Below are 18,115 nucleotides of genomic sequence, written 5' to 3' on the forward strand. Positions count from 1 at the left end.
ATCTAAGTTAGCATGAAAAACATAGTACACCAAAAGAACAACTTCCCACTGTGGAGATCATGCATTACATTCATCTTTCAATCAGAAGCTATTCATCTAAGTGGGAAACCAGCAAAACATCAACCTTCCACAGAACCTGTTGTGCATTTTCTGCAGCATTTTCATCAGTGTGTGGGATTTTTCACAGCTGCTGATAAAGGATACTGACCAGTTAAGATTGTGAGTAATTCTTGGATCTACATTGTGAGTATCCAGTGAAGCAAATGCTGTGACTTTCACACTATTCCATGTCATCCTACATGTCATAACTTTTCGTTTTGCTTCACTTCAGAAGACTGTGCTTACCTGGTGTCACCAAAATAAATGTGGCTATGTAAATATGACAGAGACATTTTCTTCACAGAGAACACTCTCAGACTTTTATAATTTGCAAGTCACTTTAAACTCTGATAAAACCCAACTTTGTTGTCATGATATCCACTTCAGTTCGTGAAACTGAAGTTAGTATCTACCCACTACTACTTAGTATCTACCCCATAAAGAATTTTTCAGTAGGGTGCTACCCAGTCCCTTTGAAAGCTCATTTTGTTCATAAATCATTAATAACAATACTGATTTAGAGAACCTGGAGGTAAATACCACCATCACCAAAGAAATCATATGAAGAAAGATATCCATCTCTTTCATACATATTACCCTTATCCTTAAATGCAAATTATTTATTTTGATTTTACTAGACCTTCTTCCTTGTGAGCCTCCATCAGAGATATTTGAGGACTTTTTTTTTTTAAGTGGAAGACAGAAAAATTATAAGGGAATGCTAATATTCAAACTGTTTCTGATCTTTCTTGGTCTTATTGCACTTATGTCCAAATACACAATACTTGCACATTGTCAAGTCAGTAGATTTGAATTATTATACTTGTGGATATAAACTAGTACCAGCAATCTAAGCACCAAGAAAGTAAAAGGGTTCATACCTACATTCATCTAACATACTGTGTTTTACTAAACCATGACTAATTAAATGGGAGGAAACAATGGATTCTTACAACTACTTTCTCTCATAACAGCACACTGTTCTGAGCCTGTACTTTCTGGTAAGTAATGTCACAGAACTGGCTGCCTCACTAAATATTAAATGTTATAATCAAGAGAAACAGAAGCATGGAAAAATAACATCACCTATCATAACCTGGAATAGTCATTAGCCTGTCAGTCATCTTTTCTTGAAGGTGAAACCTGGTGGTCCTTACCATGTTGCACTCTGTAGAGTGACTGTAGCAGCCTCTCCATCTCTTCAGCATCACTTCTTAAAAACTACTTCTTATTAGCATTCTGCTCCTGAACATGTCAGAAGTCATTAAATGTAGCCAAGCAAATGCATGTAGCTATCCTTTATTTCATGTATTCAGTGCACGGGTAGGTCTTTCCACGTATCAAATTTATGCAACTGCAATATGAATCAATATTATTCTTCATGCATCATCAACAGCAATCTCATAGGCTAGCACAGCCCATAGGTTAGAAAAAATTAAGTGATAACTTCCCTGATGAGAAGGAATCAAGGTGGATTTCTAGAATTCTGGAAGAATATTACTTTTCTAGTAGTTAAGGCTGATTTCTTTGCCATAGTGAAAACATAGAGATATGGAAGTGAGAGAACATGCTGTCATCAGTTTGGAAGGTAGTAATAAATCTATTATTAAAATTTTGTTCAGGAAGAAATTTTATCCTTTATTGTAATTACTCGTGGTTATACAATGAACCATCCCCTGTATTTATGAACACTGTGAAAAGTGGGATCAGATTTTCTGGAACTCCATTTATAATGACTTTGTTGAACTCAGGTTAATTATAAGAGGCCCATCTGAGAGAGAAGGCACACCACAGAACAAAAGTGATCCATTTTTTTTGCTCTGCTGTTTGAATTTCATCCTTTCTTCTTTCATCTGTTTTCATCTTATGGAAGCGATTATAAGTGCTAATGAGACATTTGATCTTGCTTCAGGCAGTCATTTTCTGGTTAACACAACAGAGGTATCAAGCATCTATTTTGGTGTTATAGGAAGTCAGCAGGCTGAGGTCACATATTCTTTCCTCTTATACCTATCTACTTGCAGCAATCCCTTTTCTGGTACCTGAAATACTTATTGTACTATTTTATTTTTGTCTATGTAGCTCCTATCTGAACTCCTCATCACTAATTTATTTCAGGAAAATATATAACTCTTACAAGTGTTTCCAATTTGGAAGCCAGTCATAAGTATTTGAATTTTTTTTTTCTTTTGGGACCTAATTCTTGTCAAGTTCAAAATTACAGATTTGTTGTTTAGTTCAAGCAACAAGCGGTGACTGATGAGCAGAAGTAGCATTTGAACCTGGGACCCAGTAAGTACAGTTCAATAAATTGGGGTATCATTCTAAAGAATGCAATACTGTTTGAAAACATGATTTCTTTCACGTTGACTTAATTCTTCAGAAAGCATAACCAAACCTGGCAGTTCTGAGCCATTCTTTTCAACAATCTTATTTATCCAAAGAAAGCCAGAGAATGCTTTGGGGCCTGTGTTCCTCAAGTGCTGATAATTACGTGTACAGACAGCACTGCTTCTACTACATAGTACACCTAGTGGAACTGGGATTACTGAAATTTACAGGAAGCACCCTTAGTATACCCAAGGTATGTGTACCAGATAAACCCCAAATATTTTATCCATTAGGATGAATTTTTTTTTTGAGGAAATAACCCTTGTTAAGCACCACTGCTCTTTCATTATGGTACAATCAGTTTCTCACTGCTAACTTGAATGTGGAGCTCTTCTAGCACTTACTTTCCATAAATTAAAGTTGGTGCCAATTAGCCATTTATAGGAGACAGAATTGTGGTATCTTTTCAAGAAATAAACACATGAGAACACGGAGGCTAATTAGTGGAAATACTTTCCTATAATCTACCTGTTCTAGGTAATACCAATAACTTTTACAAACAATCTTGCCCTGAGGCTGCTAGAAAATGCTGCTAAATATGCCTCTATATGCATAGTTTGGTAGTCAGTGAAATGTGTGCCGAAGTCTTATTACAAAGCAGAATAGTATTTGAACATGCCTATTGACCAGGCAAAAACAAGTCCATGAGGTACCTTCATTTTCTCACACCTAATACTGGAGACAAACTTTGGGTTTCACTTAACAACTAGTTTTTACTAGAATATTTGGAGCACCCAAAAATTGTAAAAAAATTTATCTGGGGCTTTTTTTTTGATATGTGGAAAAAGGAATAGGCCTAGAGAGAAAAGAATAAATATCCCATACTAAATCTTTAAAAGCTGGTGGTTTGTCCAGCATTTTCCAGTTTCTTTTTTCCCAAGTGTGCAATTTAAAAATCACAAAATATCGGTCAATTCCTCATTTGGGAGCACCTTTTTAAGTGCTGGATTTTTAAAAACCTGATTTTAATTCTTTGATAGAACACTACTGTTTAATTGGATGACTGTGATCTTTAAAATCAGGCTTCCAATATAATAAATTATAACCATGAATCTTTCTTATATAATGAAGCATTATAGTTACTTGACGAGTATTTTGAGTTACAAAATTTCAAAGAAAGTTTAGATTGAGAAAATTAATTCAGATGTAAAGACATTTTGAAAATCTTTCAAACTTTTCAAAGATCTCTAATATTATTAATATTTCATTAAATATGTCTGCTAGGAAACATTCCTGAAATAGAAAGACAAAGCAAATGTAAAGAAAATCAAAGCATGTTAATAAAGTTGAAATGAAAAGGTACAGAAATCCTGGTTTTCTGATTATCATGCAAGAGCATGTAAAACTAAGGACTAGAATGTAGAGCCACTTAGTGTATACTTATTATTCTCAAATTTACCCTTATATAGGCCTACACAAATTAGTAAAGACACATGTATATGTAATGTTAACTCTAGTAAAAAACATCATTCCTACAAAAAACTTATGCCTTTAGGTAACAATTAGATTAATTAATTTTACTCAGAATATAACTTCTAAACATGGTTATTGATGATTATTTTCAGAATCTAGACTCACATTAGCAAATCGTTACCTTTTTAAAGTGTTTTTTGACTATGTTAGGTTTTTTAAGTCTACTTGGAAGAGTGTTAGAGAGGAGAGGACATGTATTTTTTAAACTGGACAAGTTTCTCACACTTGCTGTCATATTTAGAATACTGTTTCCTGACATAGCACTTTTTTGCTCCTTCAGAATATGACTACACATTTCAGTAGTCTTCAAATTCACAGGCACATGTCAGTCTCACCAGCTGCTCATTAGTTTGTGTATTTTAAAGAAGGTAGGGAAATGTGGAAAGCTTGTTTCTTATCGAATGAATCAAGCGTGCAGTGTGAAGGTAATAATGAGGAAACATAATGGGTTAAGAGGAGAGAACTCCCACACTTAATTCCTTCCTGTTAGATGAGCTCCTTCACAAGAGTGTGATCCTTGTAATGTACACATTTATAGCAGTGTTTCTTATTTTAAAAGAGCTGTGATTCATTGTATGGAGGTGGAGAGAACTGAGCTTTTGCACATTAACAATTTTAGATGAAGAAAAAAACCCCTTTTTTCCTTGCCTTTGCATTTTTGGTAGAACTTTATAAGACAGAGTATTTAAGCATGATGGTTAATTTTATACCAAATTTGATCCTGCCACCAGTTACTTTCTACTTCTGCAGGCTGCTTACTCTGTCACCGAGTATTAGATGTATTACCCACAGAGCAGTAATTACATTTGACACATAATTATTATGGTTTTGATGACAAGAAGGCCTTTTCTTTTCCTGCTTTCATAACATATACTCCTGAAAGTGCTGGCTGGCTGAATACAGTTAGTTTAAAAGCACTTGGATTTAAATTGAACCCTGGGACAAAGAAAGAAATGAAAAGAAAGAGCGAGCACATTTGAAAATTCCAGATGATCTCACACAGTCGATTTTGAAAAGGAAAGAAAGCCTTTAAGTGTTGTTAATGCAAAAGGAGAAAGAGCTGCCGGGCTGCAGCCATGCCAGATCCCCAACAGGAAAGGAGTGCTTTTAAAGTTAATAAACTGAAGGTTTGGAAAAAAAACGGAGGCTCCTGGCAAGGCCACATAAACTACACAAATGAGTTTCTAATCTTGCCACATGGGCATTTTTCCAACTCTGCACTCTGAGTCACCCCCAGCTGCAGGCCTGGATGAGCAGTTTAATAATCCTTAGCCCTTTTTCTCCTTAAATGATCAGCATCAGGGTATCATGTTTCTGGAGCCTGGAGGCTGTGTGGTATTCAAATAGGGTGAGTTCTTGAAATTCCTCCAAACCTACCTGCAGCTGCCTCTGCCTCTCTGCTGAGCTTAGAAAAGCTGGACTTGCAAACTTCGTAATTTGCCATCATATTCTTCCTCCCTCATCTCCTCTTGATTTCTCTCAGTGTGTATGGGGCAATGCCAGGCTGGGAGGATGCAAAATGTTCTTCCCGTCTTTTTTAAAAAATAAGAAAAGTTAACAAGGCATGGACGGGGTAAAGTCAATGCCAGGAATCTTTCTCTGGGAACTGAGTGGCTGTGAAGGAAACCTGAGCAGAAAAAATAGGACCTGACTTCCTCCTTGGATCCCAGAGCTGAGCATCAGCAACAGGGAAGCTCGATGTAAAGGGTATCCCTCCTACTGATGTTAGGTCTTCAATCAGTACCGAGACAATGATAATCAAATGAATGTACTATAAAGCAGCTCTAATTTTAGTCTGGTTTGTTATTGTAAGAGTTCGTAGGGAAGGGTAAAGGGGGAGGTGAAGGCTGCTACAAATGACTAATGCTGCATTTCAGCGTCCTAAGCCATATTTAGTGATGTAGGATATAAACATAAGCTCTCAGTACAAGTTTTCCTATTTGGCTTCTGTTTCCTTTCTTCTGTTCCTTCTCCCAAAGACAGCTGCAGCTAGGCAGGTATTTATTGCTGGCGCTGTGCGGCAGGCACGCCCAGCTCCCCCTAGGGCCGATCCCAGCATTTTGCGGCTGTCTGGCCCGTTCCCCCGTGTGGATGCCCATGGATCCCGGCCGTGTGGATCCCCATGGATCCTGGCCGTGTGGATCCCGGCCGTGTGGATCCGTGTGGATCCCGGCCGTATGGATCCCGGCCGTGTGGATCCCGGCCGTGTGGATCCCGGCCGTGTGGATCCCGGCCGTGTGGATCCCGGCCGTGTGGATCCCCATGGATGCCGGCAGCTGGAGCGGCCCAGGGCAGCCCCTGTGCCGGGCTGGGCCTTGGCTGGCAGCGCAGGGCCAGGGGAGCTCTGCCCGGGGCCGAGCTGCCGCCGCCGGCTCTGCCCGCGCCTCAGGGCCGGAGCTCCCCGCGCCCCGAGCCTGGAGCCCGCTCAGCGGCACCAGCATGTCGTGCTTGCCCCGCTTTGCCGGTTTTGGCCATTGGATTTGCTTGGGAGTCAAAGTCTGAGTTCATTAACCTCAACCTCAACCTGCATGAGGTGGGTTTCCTGTACCGCCGTGGCATTCTGTAAATTCTGAATTCTTTTTCTGCAGTGAGTCCACACATACACATTAAACTGTAATTCTCTGGGGCTGTCAGAATTGCAGACCAGCCTGAGGCATGGCAGTATGATAAAGTTTTCAGACCCTGTTTAGTTAAGGCTGAAAATCTGGGACCCAGCCAATCTATACCACTCAGGGCTCTTTTCACAGTCCAAAATGATTTGGCTTAAACATTTCCAACTGTGATGAGGTCTCATTTCAGTGATTATACAGTCATTCACTTTTCCACATCAACATCAAAGTCATTAACAACTGAGTATTATTGCATTGGCTGGAATTCAGTTAAGGACTAGAGGGATGTTGCTCTTTATTAAGATAAATCATTGCCTTGGTTATGTCACCCATGAAATAATCAATTTACTGTGTTGGTTAATTTCCTCCCTCTTTGATCTGTGAATTAAATTCAGCAGATCATTGTTCCACACAACTGCAGTGGAAAGGATGCTTTAAAATAAATGCACCGCATTTTCTAATGGTACAAGTCTGGTAACTGTGTAAAACAAGACTGCACGTGGCCCGATCTATTTCAGCAGTTTCCTTTGAAAGCTTCAAGTGAAAATGAACCAGTAGCACCAGTTTGGCTGATACTCCTTCAAAATTCCTGAGGAATGAACCAGAGGAAAGAGAAAAGCTAGCAGAACCAATTCTGAGGCCTTCAGAGGAGTTAGGCTGATTGCTGATACCAAATGAAAATATTTCTGTTGAAGTGCAAGGCTATTTCTTGATAGCCTTCATAAGCTCTGCTTACCAAGGAGCTTACTGTAAGGATGTTTTTTTTCAAAAATCCTACTGCTAACAAGCCAAATATTTAAAAAAAAACCCAAAAAAGCCCTGCACTGATACTGGTTGATATTCTAATCTCCTTTTGCATTGAACTATGCATTCTGAAATTAATCTGTATAAGTAAGTCCACATCGACTGTGGAAATCACTATGCCTATCAACAAGAAACTGATGAGAAACTAAAGCCCAAATCTGACTCTTCATTTTGCAGAATTTCACAGGAGTGTGTGTTTTCAAGTCTCACTTTTCTAATATTAAACTCTAACTTTCCACAGATTAAATAATCCATGCTAATTAAAATCAACACAGACTTCAGTATTTCTCTAATGTAAGTTCAGATCCATGCTTCTTCTAAAACCTGAGCTCTTCTCACATGTATGTCCTTTAAATTCAAGACCGTGATCCATCATGAACTTTGAAAAATAGAAAGAGCATGTGAAGTAGTTTTAAGAAATTGATCTCAGATTACGTTGTAAAATGTGCCTAATATTCTCCTAATGATAGTACTGCTGGTCTCCAGTGGCCAAGGCTAGATACACCTCCTTGGCCAAGTCCACTGCTGCATTTCCCAGACAATTTTGCAACGGTGCCACATCCCCATTGCTAGGCATGTAAACCCTTGAAGTTGCAAAAACTGCTCAATCTTTGAAGGAAGACTGTGTACAAATTGGATGAATTGTGTTATTGCCCAGTCTTTCACAATTGTACTGCTAAACTTACTGTAAAATGGTCAGCAGCTAATTTTCTTAGACTTTGAGGCAAATGGCATGTAGCTTTCTGGTTGTGGAACCAGGAGACAGAATTTATTCCCAATTTTTACATCTTAAAGCTGTATTTATATAATCTTAAAGATTCTAGAACATGTATTTGTGAGAAGAAATGCTATTTTTGAAAGAAAATGCATATGAAAATACTATTGCTAAAACAGTTGAACTAAAATTCCTGATTGAACTAAAAAAAATCACTTTATTTGCTAGCTTCAATTCCCATTACACAAGTAAAATATTCTCACTAATTCTTAGGTCTAAGTTATGAATTAGATCAATGGATTAAGAAGATATAATACTGTTTCATTATAAGAATAACACCCCCAATTCACTTAAAAATTAATGAAAGCTGATTGCATATTTGTTTCTATAGCAATTACTTAGAGTGTTTCACCTCACATTTAACTAAAATTGTGTGTGATTTCATGAAAGAAAAACAATTTGCATTAACAAATTACTTTAGTGCATTTGAAAGTCATCTTCATGAAACAAAATATACCCTAGCTGAGTATACAGAAGAAAGAACACTAATGAAAGTTCAAAGTCAGGACTACATAGAAATTCATGGTAAATCAGTCAGGATATTCAGAATATGTGAGGAAGCTTAATATTGAATAGTTAATTGTAACTGCAGTGAACCTGATTAATGCACATGACAATTCTATGTTGCTTATAAACCTTCTCACTTAGCAATCACATTACTATTTTCTAATTAATTGCATTTGTTAGTTTCTCCTTGTCAGTTGTTTCATATTCATGGTGCTTTTGCCATTAGTTTCCATTTCTAAATGAATTATTCCAAGAGCAGAAAGTGAAAACATTGCTATTCCTCAAGTGTGATTTCTTATTTTGTTGACATGAATGCATAGTAACTGCAAGTTTCTTCAAGCTGTTGTGGAATATTTATTTTTTAGTTGCCATGAGGTCATACACTTGGAGTTTTAAGATGACAGAAACTCCTGGTGGAGTTTTGAACACATTTGGCTTTTGTAATTCTGCTTCAGGCAGTAGCAGGCAAGTTAAACAATCACTGATTGACTTTTATTAACCGATCTGTAAGGCTGATAGGCTCAGGAATGCAACCTATAGACAGATTCTTGAAATACAGCCAAGACATGAATCTTAGAGAAATTCCAAAAATAGGAGGTAATACTCTCCTTGCAAATATTTTTTTTTCCTTAGATAATATTCTTTATAAGATACTATTCTTATTCTTCTTTTTGTTTGAAAAGTTCATTAATAAATTTATTATTATTAAAAAAACCCCAAATTACCTATCACAGACTTAATTTCAAGCCTATGTTGTCTTACTTGAAAATAAAAAAAATAATAGTTCATTCCACTAAGGTAACAGAAGAATTAAAGTTAACATTTTAACTTAATGTAAAAATGTAATGGTTTCTTTGGTATAAACTAGCTATAAGCTCTGATAAAGATGCTGCACAGTGAGACTCCTGTGGGAGTTATCCCCTTGCTCTGGGGTAAACTAGAGCCAAGCTATATTTGGCATGACATTCCTCAGTGAGCAGCTCTGTTCAGCTCAATAAAAGGTTAAGAGGAAGGGGCCTCAGTTACACCTTTCTCTAGAAAACACAGAAACACAGCCCTTCTATAGAACACATTCTCCCATCCCATGCTGCTTTTCACAGTTATTCCACATATACCATGATCTTCCTTGAAGGATTAGAGCTGTACAAGCCAGTTCCTGACTGTATAAACCATAAGTTATGTGATACCATAGATTTTGATGCCTGTGCAATCTCAAATTTTTGTTTTAAAGGCTTGTTTTGGATTTATTAAATACATGGCATTAATTTAATTATGAGAGCTGTAAATCAAATTAGTTTCTCCTATGAACATATAGTTATCATCATACATTCTAAAAAAAAAAAAAAGTAATTAGTGATTTGGAGTTTATGTCTCTTTTATTTTTCATTTTGATGTCAAAAAACATCTGTCAGACTGTTTGGTCCAGCAAGAATTCCATGTATGAGTCCCTAGACTGAAGCAGCAGTTCTACAGTTTTGAAGGGCTTATAGAGACAGCCTCAGGACCTCTAAGTGCATTTACATACTTGACACCAAACACATTACTGGAATCGATGTCAATGGAAATGTTTAACATTATTTTAAAAAACAGAGGTACAATGGAGTCTGATAAGTCTAGTCTGTGTTCTCTGAACCAAAATAACACTCATGGTGAGGGTTCTTGCCACTTCCATGCAATTAAACTTTTGACTAATATTTCTTAGCATTGGAGCGCTACTGTTAAAGGTCTGCAGTGGAGTAACAGAAAAAAAAGAAAACCAGACAAATTTATCTAAGCATTTTCATTAATTGTTAAGATGACCTTGCTGATGAGGGGTAGACTCAAATTCCATCCTTAACTGAATCAGAATGGAAACTGCACAGATATGAAAGCCTTCAAATTTATAGGTATTTAAACCTCCATCTCTTTTAAAACCAAAAGATGAAACTACATCAAACTTAATTGCTGACATTTTTAACTTTTTTTTTTTCCTTTTATCTGTTAAAAGAAGGCATCTAGTGTGGCATACACTAGAGCTCATACCATTTGATATTTGACTGCACCAACATGTATTGTGCTGGAAGCTGTGGGTACAGCAGGGATCCTCCACATCACTGAAATTATGTCTGAAGCATACATGTAAAATCTGTTATACTATTTTTTGTTTTAATTAAGCCAACTGTTTTACTTCCTAAAGTGTACTGTCCAAAGATCTTGTAACATGCAGTGAAAATGTATAGGTATCCAGTTATTTGTGGATAATATATCATACACAGTAATTACTATTGAAGAGTTTAATCAGTTTTAATAGGCATCTTTTAATTCTGCCATCCTTTTCTGTTGATACAGGCTTCCAGCAACATTCTTCCATACTCTCACTAAAAACAGATCAATTACAGCATATCCTTTTAAGAAGTTTGAAATAAAATATGCTAAGTATATTAAAAATGTGCCAAGTACGTTACGCCCACTGTCAGTTTCAATACCAGCAAATTACCCCGTTCTGCAAGTCATTGCCTATCACTATTCACAGACTATGTGAATAAACTTCTAGCTTTCATTCATTCTAGGCTCTGGAGCCTGCAGATGGCAACTTTGGGAAGCAACCTTTGGGCTGAGGGCTGTCCCCTCATTTTTTAAATGTTCTGCACAAGGGATGGTTTTTGGGATCGCTATTAATAGGCACCAGGGTAAATGCCCCTTCTGTGGGATGCTTCTGGGGGGCTGTTATCATTATTCTCCAACTTTAACACCTCCAACCCACTGCAAAGCTTTCCTCTGTAGCTGTTATCAGTAGGCTTCAGAGTTAACATGCCATCACCCAAGAAGGCTGTTTACTGGAATGGCTGTTTTTTAAGTTTCCTGAGTGAAGACAATGCCCCAAGTCTGGAGGAGCTGCCATCAGTAGGCTCCAAAGCATCATCTAAACAAAACTAAATTGTTAGCTTTGCACTGATACAGGACACAGAGGAACGCAGGAGTTAAAAAATGGATGCAAAAGATTCAGATGAATGCCACCAAGAACACAAGAACTGGTTAGGCCTCATCAACTAATGCTGGCATTTTTAATATAATCCAACAAGAAATGTGATTAGCCAGCTGCACTGGTAATGTATTAACTCTTGCCAGTCTTCTCAATATCTGCTTCACCTATGGTGAGAGAGAAAGTTCATATATAATTTTTTTAGTGTATCAAAGACTGAAAGTGTTATGAAAACTGCTGGTTACCACTGCATGAGTACTTGACCAATGGAAGAAAATTCTATCTGTGTGTGTGTCTTTGAAGTTTAAGTGCCCTTCACTCTACAGATCAGCTTGTGCTAAGGGACTCTTATATCTTCTAAACTGGTTTGCCACTTGTGCTGGTTTTGGATGAATTGACATTTGGCGAGGAGGGATGAAGCCACCCACAGAGATGATTTTTCTGGGAGGAGCTGCTAAGCTGTGCTTAGCAAAAACCAATAGCTGGCTAGCTCTGAGAATTGACAACCTATTGAACCATTTAGATGCTGGGTCTGTCTCTGTGAAATCCACATTTTAAAGATGGGCAAGCCTGGGAAATATCTCTCTTGCTTCCGGCGTTGAAGAGATAACAGGGTGCTTGCCTCCAGGGAAAGAAGACCTCCGTTTCCAGAGATGAAGGTGGTCACAGAGATAGATGAAGAGAACCTTTGCTTTTGAACAGCTCATCCTTAAATAAAGTACCCCATAAGTTGACATGACCCATTAACTCAGTGGTGGGAAGGCTGTGAAAATGGGAAGAACTTCACTATTGCAAATTTTCCAGGCAGCTGTTATTTGTGAAAATTAAAAAGCTACAAGAGAACTGTTTCTTGTGGAGAAGTCTCCATGTCATGGTGAGAGAAAACTCCTATCCCTAGAAGAACTGATGAATGACTATTGTAGAGTTGGTAACTGATTAAAAATCCCAGGTTTTGTCTCTATGTTGTCAGTTGGGAAAGAACTCAGGCAGGGAGAGGAAAAATGTTCTGAAGGTTTTATTATGATTCTTATTATTCTTTTAGTTCTGTTAATAAAGTTTTCTTTATACCTTTTAAGTTTTGAACCTGCTTTGTTCTCTTCCTAACTCATATCTCACATCAAAAAATGAGTAAATAATTCTCGTAGGTGCATTGATGATTTCAGCCAGTGACCCACTATAACCCACTATATTATTTGGTGCATTGCCCAGGAAACTCAAATTGACAAACCTAAACTGCTACACCACTCCATTATTTTACATCACCCACAGCATCTCCATTTAAATCACAATTTATCTGCTTCAGAATGTGTTTCCTAACTGGTGCTATATTAACCACAGCCCATGTAGCACAGCAATGAAAGAAAAGCCATAAGAGTCTCAAACCATAAAAACTTGGAGACTGAAAACTTTAAAGAGTCACTAAAACAAAGCATGGGTAATGACTGGCAGTGCTAACAAAGAGTCATGAAATCTGGGGACAGAAAAACCTGGCAGGAGGACGCATATTGTAGGCATAGACATTCATCCACTACTGGAAAAATCAGATTAATTAAACTTAACTCTGTCTTTAACCCTCCCAGGGAAACCTTGAAAGAGTTCATGTGTTCCTGAAGCATCAACACTGAAAATCCTGGTGACCATGAACTCCCAAAACAACCTGGAGAAGTGGGAATTAAAGGGAGAAATCTGCTTGAAGACATCTGTAGCATCTGAGGAGTGATGCAGACACTGGGGGCCCTCAAATGTAGAGGCAAGAACAACTGAGATTACTGATAGCTTTGCTCTCTCTCTCCTCTCTAATAGCACAGAGACCTTGAAAAAGCATAAAAAGATACTAAGCACAAGCATTGGACACTATCAACTCCCCGTCTCGTTTCAGATGTCCCATTGTAAATGCCTGCAGGCACAGTAAGTGGCAGTTACAGCTAACTCTCAACATTTTTTCACCCCCAAATAAGGCTATTCTTACATTGTTGCTAAATAAGAATTTGAAAACTAGCTGTTGAGACTGGACAGAAGTTAAGCCACATCAGCAGTTTACTCACTCTGTTCCCCCCAGAGCTCCTGTTAATGGAAGGGCTGAAGCAAGGAAGTGCAAGTTTGAGACAGGGCATGTTTACTTCCAATTATTGGGGAGGTTGTCTTTTCCCCCCTGGCAAAGCGGTGATATAAAAAGGATTCTCCTTGGATTTCCAGAGAATGGGGTGAGAATTAGAGTGGGCAGCTCTCAAGGATGCCTTGAAGCAGAAGCCTCTGTCAGCTCTGAGCAGTTCAGCTCTCTCAGCTCTGTGGCCAGCAGTTCAGGGTGATAGAGCTCATTTGACAAAAGCCCTTTGCTCAGGCACCACTGGACTAGAAAAGGCTGTGCTGGATGTCTGTGCACATGTGGGGTGTGTGAGGACAAACTGGGGCTGCCCCACAACAGACTGAGCCAGTTCCATGGCTGCCCCCTGCCCAGCCCCAGAGGAGCCATACAGGCAATACGGCAGCACTGCAGCACGAACAGCTGCAGGGGTCTCAGCATCACAGTGGGCTTTGCTCATCACTGGGTGAGAATGGCCCTTTGGGATATCACCTGGCTATGGACATCAATGAGGATGGATCCACCTAGCAATGGATTATGATGTCACGGAGGAGCTGGTGTCCCTGCAAGAACCACACCCAGTCAGCACCACACTCCAGCTGACCAAGTTTGCGTGCACACACGCTGGGGGCTACCATCCTGCCAGGCCAGCTCTGCGCTTCTCCACTGCTGCTGGCCTGGCCAACAATTACTGCCTGAAGGCACAGCAGGGAGATTTTCTGCATCTTTGCTTCTAACTTGCTGCTTTGCTTCCATTCCGCCTTCTCTTCCATCTTTCACATCTTCACTTTCTTTCACTTTGCTCCGTGATGCTAGCTTCACTTTCTTCCTACTCTGGGCTACAGGAAAGCTCCGTACCAGGGCTGTGTCAGGAAAGACCTTGGTAGCTCTCCTGTTTTTCCTGTAGTTTATTTAGCCACCAGCATGCAGGGACCCTGGGTAGGCAGTTGGAGACCTCATCCCCGACGGGGCCCAGTCCTTGCAGAGTTCAACACCCCAGGTCCCAAGTACTGGATTCCTGGGACAACAGGTAAATTATCACAGGGAAGCAGTGGCAGCAGGAGCCACAGCACACCGCTTACTTCCACTTAGAAACTTCCTTTCACTACACAGTTGCAGGCACAGGTCCTTTCACAGGCTTGTCTTCCCAGGTCATGCAGCTCATGATCCTACCAGGGACAGAGCCCCTGCATACTCATTTCGAGGGACCAAATGTCCCGTTGAATACAGCTGCTCACCAGGTCCTCGGTACTACATCCATCCATCCATCAGCAAGACTGGGAAGTATGTGGGTCCATCTGCACATATGATGGGACGTCCAAAGACCAAGACTGAGGTCACCCCTGGACCCAGTGAGTAGCATTTCTGCAGTCCTTCTTCCAGGCCAGGCAAGCATGCCTTACTGTTGTCCTGTGCCACCTGGGCACAAAACTCTCTGCTCAAGCCCTGAATGGGCTTCAGAGAGTTCCAGGCAGAAAACAAGCAAGACTGAGCACCTCCTTCTTACTTCTCCTCTTCAGTTTAAGTTAGGTCCCAAGCTTCACTTCTTCTTCTGCCTCTTCTCTGTCCCAGGTGACTATTCCACGGATCCTGCCAACAAACACATCTACCATACTGCGCCGGCACAGACGATGGTGTTCCGACCCAAGGACTTGAAAGCTTACAGAACGCCAGGTACAGAACCTGGGGAAACAGACACTCTTACAGCCTGCGTGTCCTCTGGGGAGCATCTGCAGCTTCTTCAACAGGCCTAGCAAAATGCCTAGGCAGCAGGACATAATGTGTGCTCAACAAGCTTCTTGCTGTCCCAGAGCACCAAATTCTTCCATCTCACAGAGGAACCAACAGCTCTAGCTTCAAACAGCCAATGCCCACCACATGCAACAGAAGCCAGAAACATTGGGATGAGGGGCAGGATGCTCTTCCTGCTCCTCACAGCCAGCTTGGCAGGCTGACTCTCTTCCACCCAGGCATTGCAACCTTTTCCATAGGACTGACCTACACACTCTCTTCCTATTCCATTTCCAGGTCCTGCCACCTACACCCTGCCCAGGATTCTGGGACCCCACACAGTGTACACCCATGCTGAACCATGCTATTCCATGAAAGGGAAGAGTCTATACCAGAGCGCTTTTCAAGAGCCGACAAATGTGAGCTATGCTTTTCTGTTCTCTTACTACAGCAGCAGAAGCTCAGGTGTTCTCCTCAGGGCAGAAGGGCCCCAGTGCTTGCCATATCCCCACATAGCACACGCTTCCTTGCACTTGCAGCAAAGCCCAAGAAGCCACAAGTCCTCTGGCTCTGCTATTACCAGTAACACCAATACCTGCCGTCCCTCACTTTTCCACACCAGCAGCTTTGGCACGGTCCAGTTCACTGGCACTAGTAGCACTAATCTCCTCAATCCTCTGAGAAATCACCCTTTCCTCCCAAGGAGCCCTCTCTTCTTAAGGCCCCAGACCTCCCACTCTGCTCCTCTGACCAGAAGCAGTTCAGTACTCATGAGCACCCAAGCAAGAATCCCCACTGCCTCTTTTACTCACCAAACTCATTGCTTCTCTTGCAGACACCAGGTCCTGCAGCGTTTAACAGGGTGGAACTGGACGTCTACAAAACCAGGGCTCCCAAGTATACAATGGGTCTAAAAACCAAACTTGCTGGCAAGGGTGTGTTTCCGGGTCCAGCCGACTACAGCCTGGGAAAGGTAAGACAGCCTTGCCACCAACATGTTATGCTGGACAGCCTTCATTTGAGTTCAACTCTGGAGACTGAGGCATCATCTTCAACTCTTTTCTTCCTATTTTTCCCTTCCAGTTGTCAGTGATCAAGGCCCGGGACCCTGCTTACACTTTTGGACTGCGACATTCTCTCTACAAAGCTTCTTTAATACCTGAAACACATCTTAATTAAAGACAGACACCTGCAGAGATCTTTTTCTGTTCCTCCTTTGTGGCAGGGTGGGGATAGGTGTGCATAGGTGTGCATGGGTGCAGATCAATGGCTCTCACTGTTTCATGTCTATGGCTCAGTTAAAACTTGTCAGGATAAGGAAGAGGGGAGAGCAGTGAGGTAAGAGCATGTGCCAGGCTGACATCTCCAATAGCACCATTTCACCTAACCAGAGCAAAACACTGTGAAAGCTGTCCAGCCCTGCCTTACACAGTCCACCCCACAGTCCATGCCAGCCCCAAGGACAAAGCCCATCTCAGCATCCCCCTTTTCAGTGCACACAGGTGGCATCTGCCCAGGGTGTACCCAGAAACACAGCTGCCCTGCAGCAGATCCTGCCACAGGCTCATTTCCACAGACAAGTCCCCAGACCACAGACAGCTGAGGAGAAAGAACCATTATTCCCAGTCTGAAAATGCAATCATCATAGGATCCTGCAACAGCCCAGGTGGGAAGGGACCTTGGAAGGTGACCTCATCCAGCCTTCGTGTGGGAAAGGCAACCTAGAAGAGACTAGCCAGCACCCAGCCAACTGCAAACTTGACTGTGCCCAGTGATGGGACTCTACTGCACCCCAGGGAGGCTGTTTCTCCCGTCTGGCAATTTGGCGATAACAAAAGGATTTGTCTCTGATTCCTAGGGAACAGGATGGGAACTGGAGCGGGCAGCTCTCACAAGTGCTCCAAGGCAGGAGCCTCTCTCAGCTCTGTAGCCAGCACTTCAGTCTATTCAGCCTGTTATAAATATAGTGATAAAAAAAATGATGTAATAAGAAAAATTTTTCGTTATGATTGAGAGTAGAAAATCATTAAGCATATGGTATAGGAATGTTAGGAGTGCTGTTTTTGAAGTATTCAACCAGTGAAATCTTACAAATTTAGCAGATATTTTATGCCTTGTTCAAGAAGCTATGGAAATTTTCATGCACACCAGTTAGACTGCTTGGAAACCCCCTACCCTCCTCATCTTAGTTTGAATATCAAGGATTCCAGTCAGTAGATCTAAATAGATACGGCCAGTGTTTGTCTTGGGGTAGCAGTATTATTGAAGTTATATAACTAGTGAAACAAATAGTTTTAAAGGTTAAATTTAAGAATGGTCATATTGTGCATAGTATGTAAAAGAACTTATGTAAACTTGACACAGCAGAAAAAAGCATATAAAATGGATGAAATTTTTTTGCTAATTAGAATAAATTTGGAGGAGTCATCTCCAATGTTCCTGGCACTGAAATAAAGAAGTGTCTGCTAATTCACAACAAATTGGCGCTGGATAAGTTTCTTTCATCCTGTTTGGTGAAAAAAGCCCTTTGCTCAGGCACCACTGGACTAGAAAAGGCTGTGCTGGATGTCTGTGCACATGTGGGGTGTGTGAGGACAAACTGGGGCTGCCCCACAACAGACTGAGCCAGTTCCATGGCTGCCCCCTGCCCAGCCCCAGAGGAGCCATACAGGCAATACGGC

The 18,115-nt window shown here is 40.8% G+C and overlaps 1 protein-coding gene across 1 annotated transcript; it reads left to right on the forward strand.

Annotated features, from left to right (window-relative positions):
* Positions 1–13,716: 13,716 nt before the first annotated feature.
* On the forward strand, positions 13,717–16,628 carry LOC111930337 (ciliary microtubule associated protein 1A-like). The gene is made up of 6 exons (XM_023928358.2): positions 13,717–14,733; positions 14,855–15,055; positions 15,276–15,377; positions 15,732–15,853; positions 16,270–16,407; positions 16,518–16,628. Exons 1-6 carry the CDS (start codon positions 14,628–14,630, stop codon positions 16,611–16,613), a joined length of 765 nt encoding a protein of 254 aa, XP_023784126.2. The 5' UTR covers positions 13,717–14,627; the 3' UTR covers positions 16,614–16,628.
* The last annotated feature ends 1,487 nt before the right edge of the window (positions 16,629–18,115 follow it).

This window comes from Cyanistes caeruleus, chromosome 6 (genome assembly GCF_971803275.1).
Source record: "Cyanistes caeruleus chromosome 6, bCyaCae1.hap1.1, whole genome shotgun sequence".
Classification (NCBI taxonomy): domain Eukaryota; kingdom Metazoa; phylum Chordata; class Aves; order Passeriformes; family Paridae; genus Cyanistes; species Cyanistes caeruleus.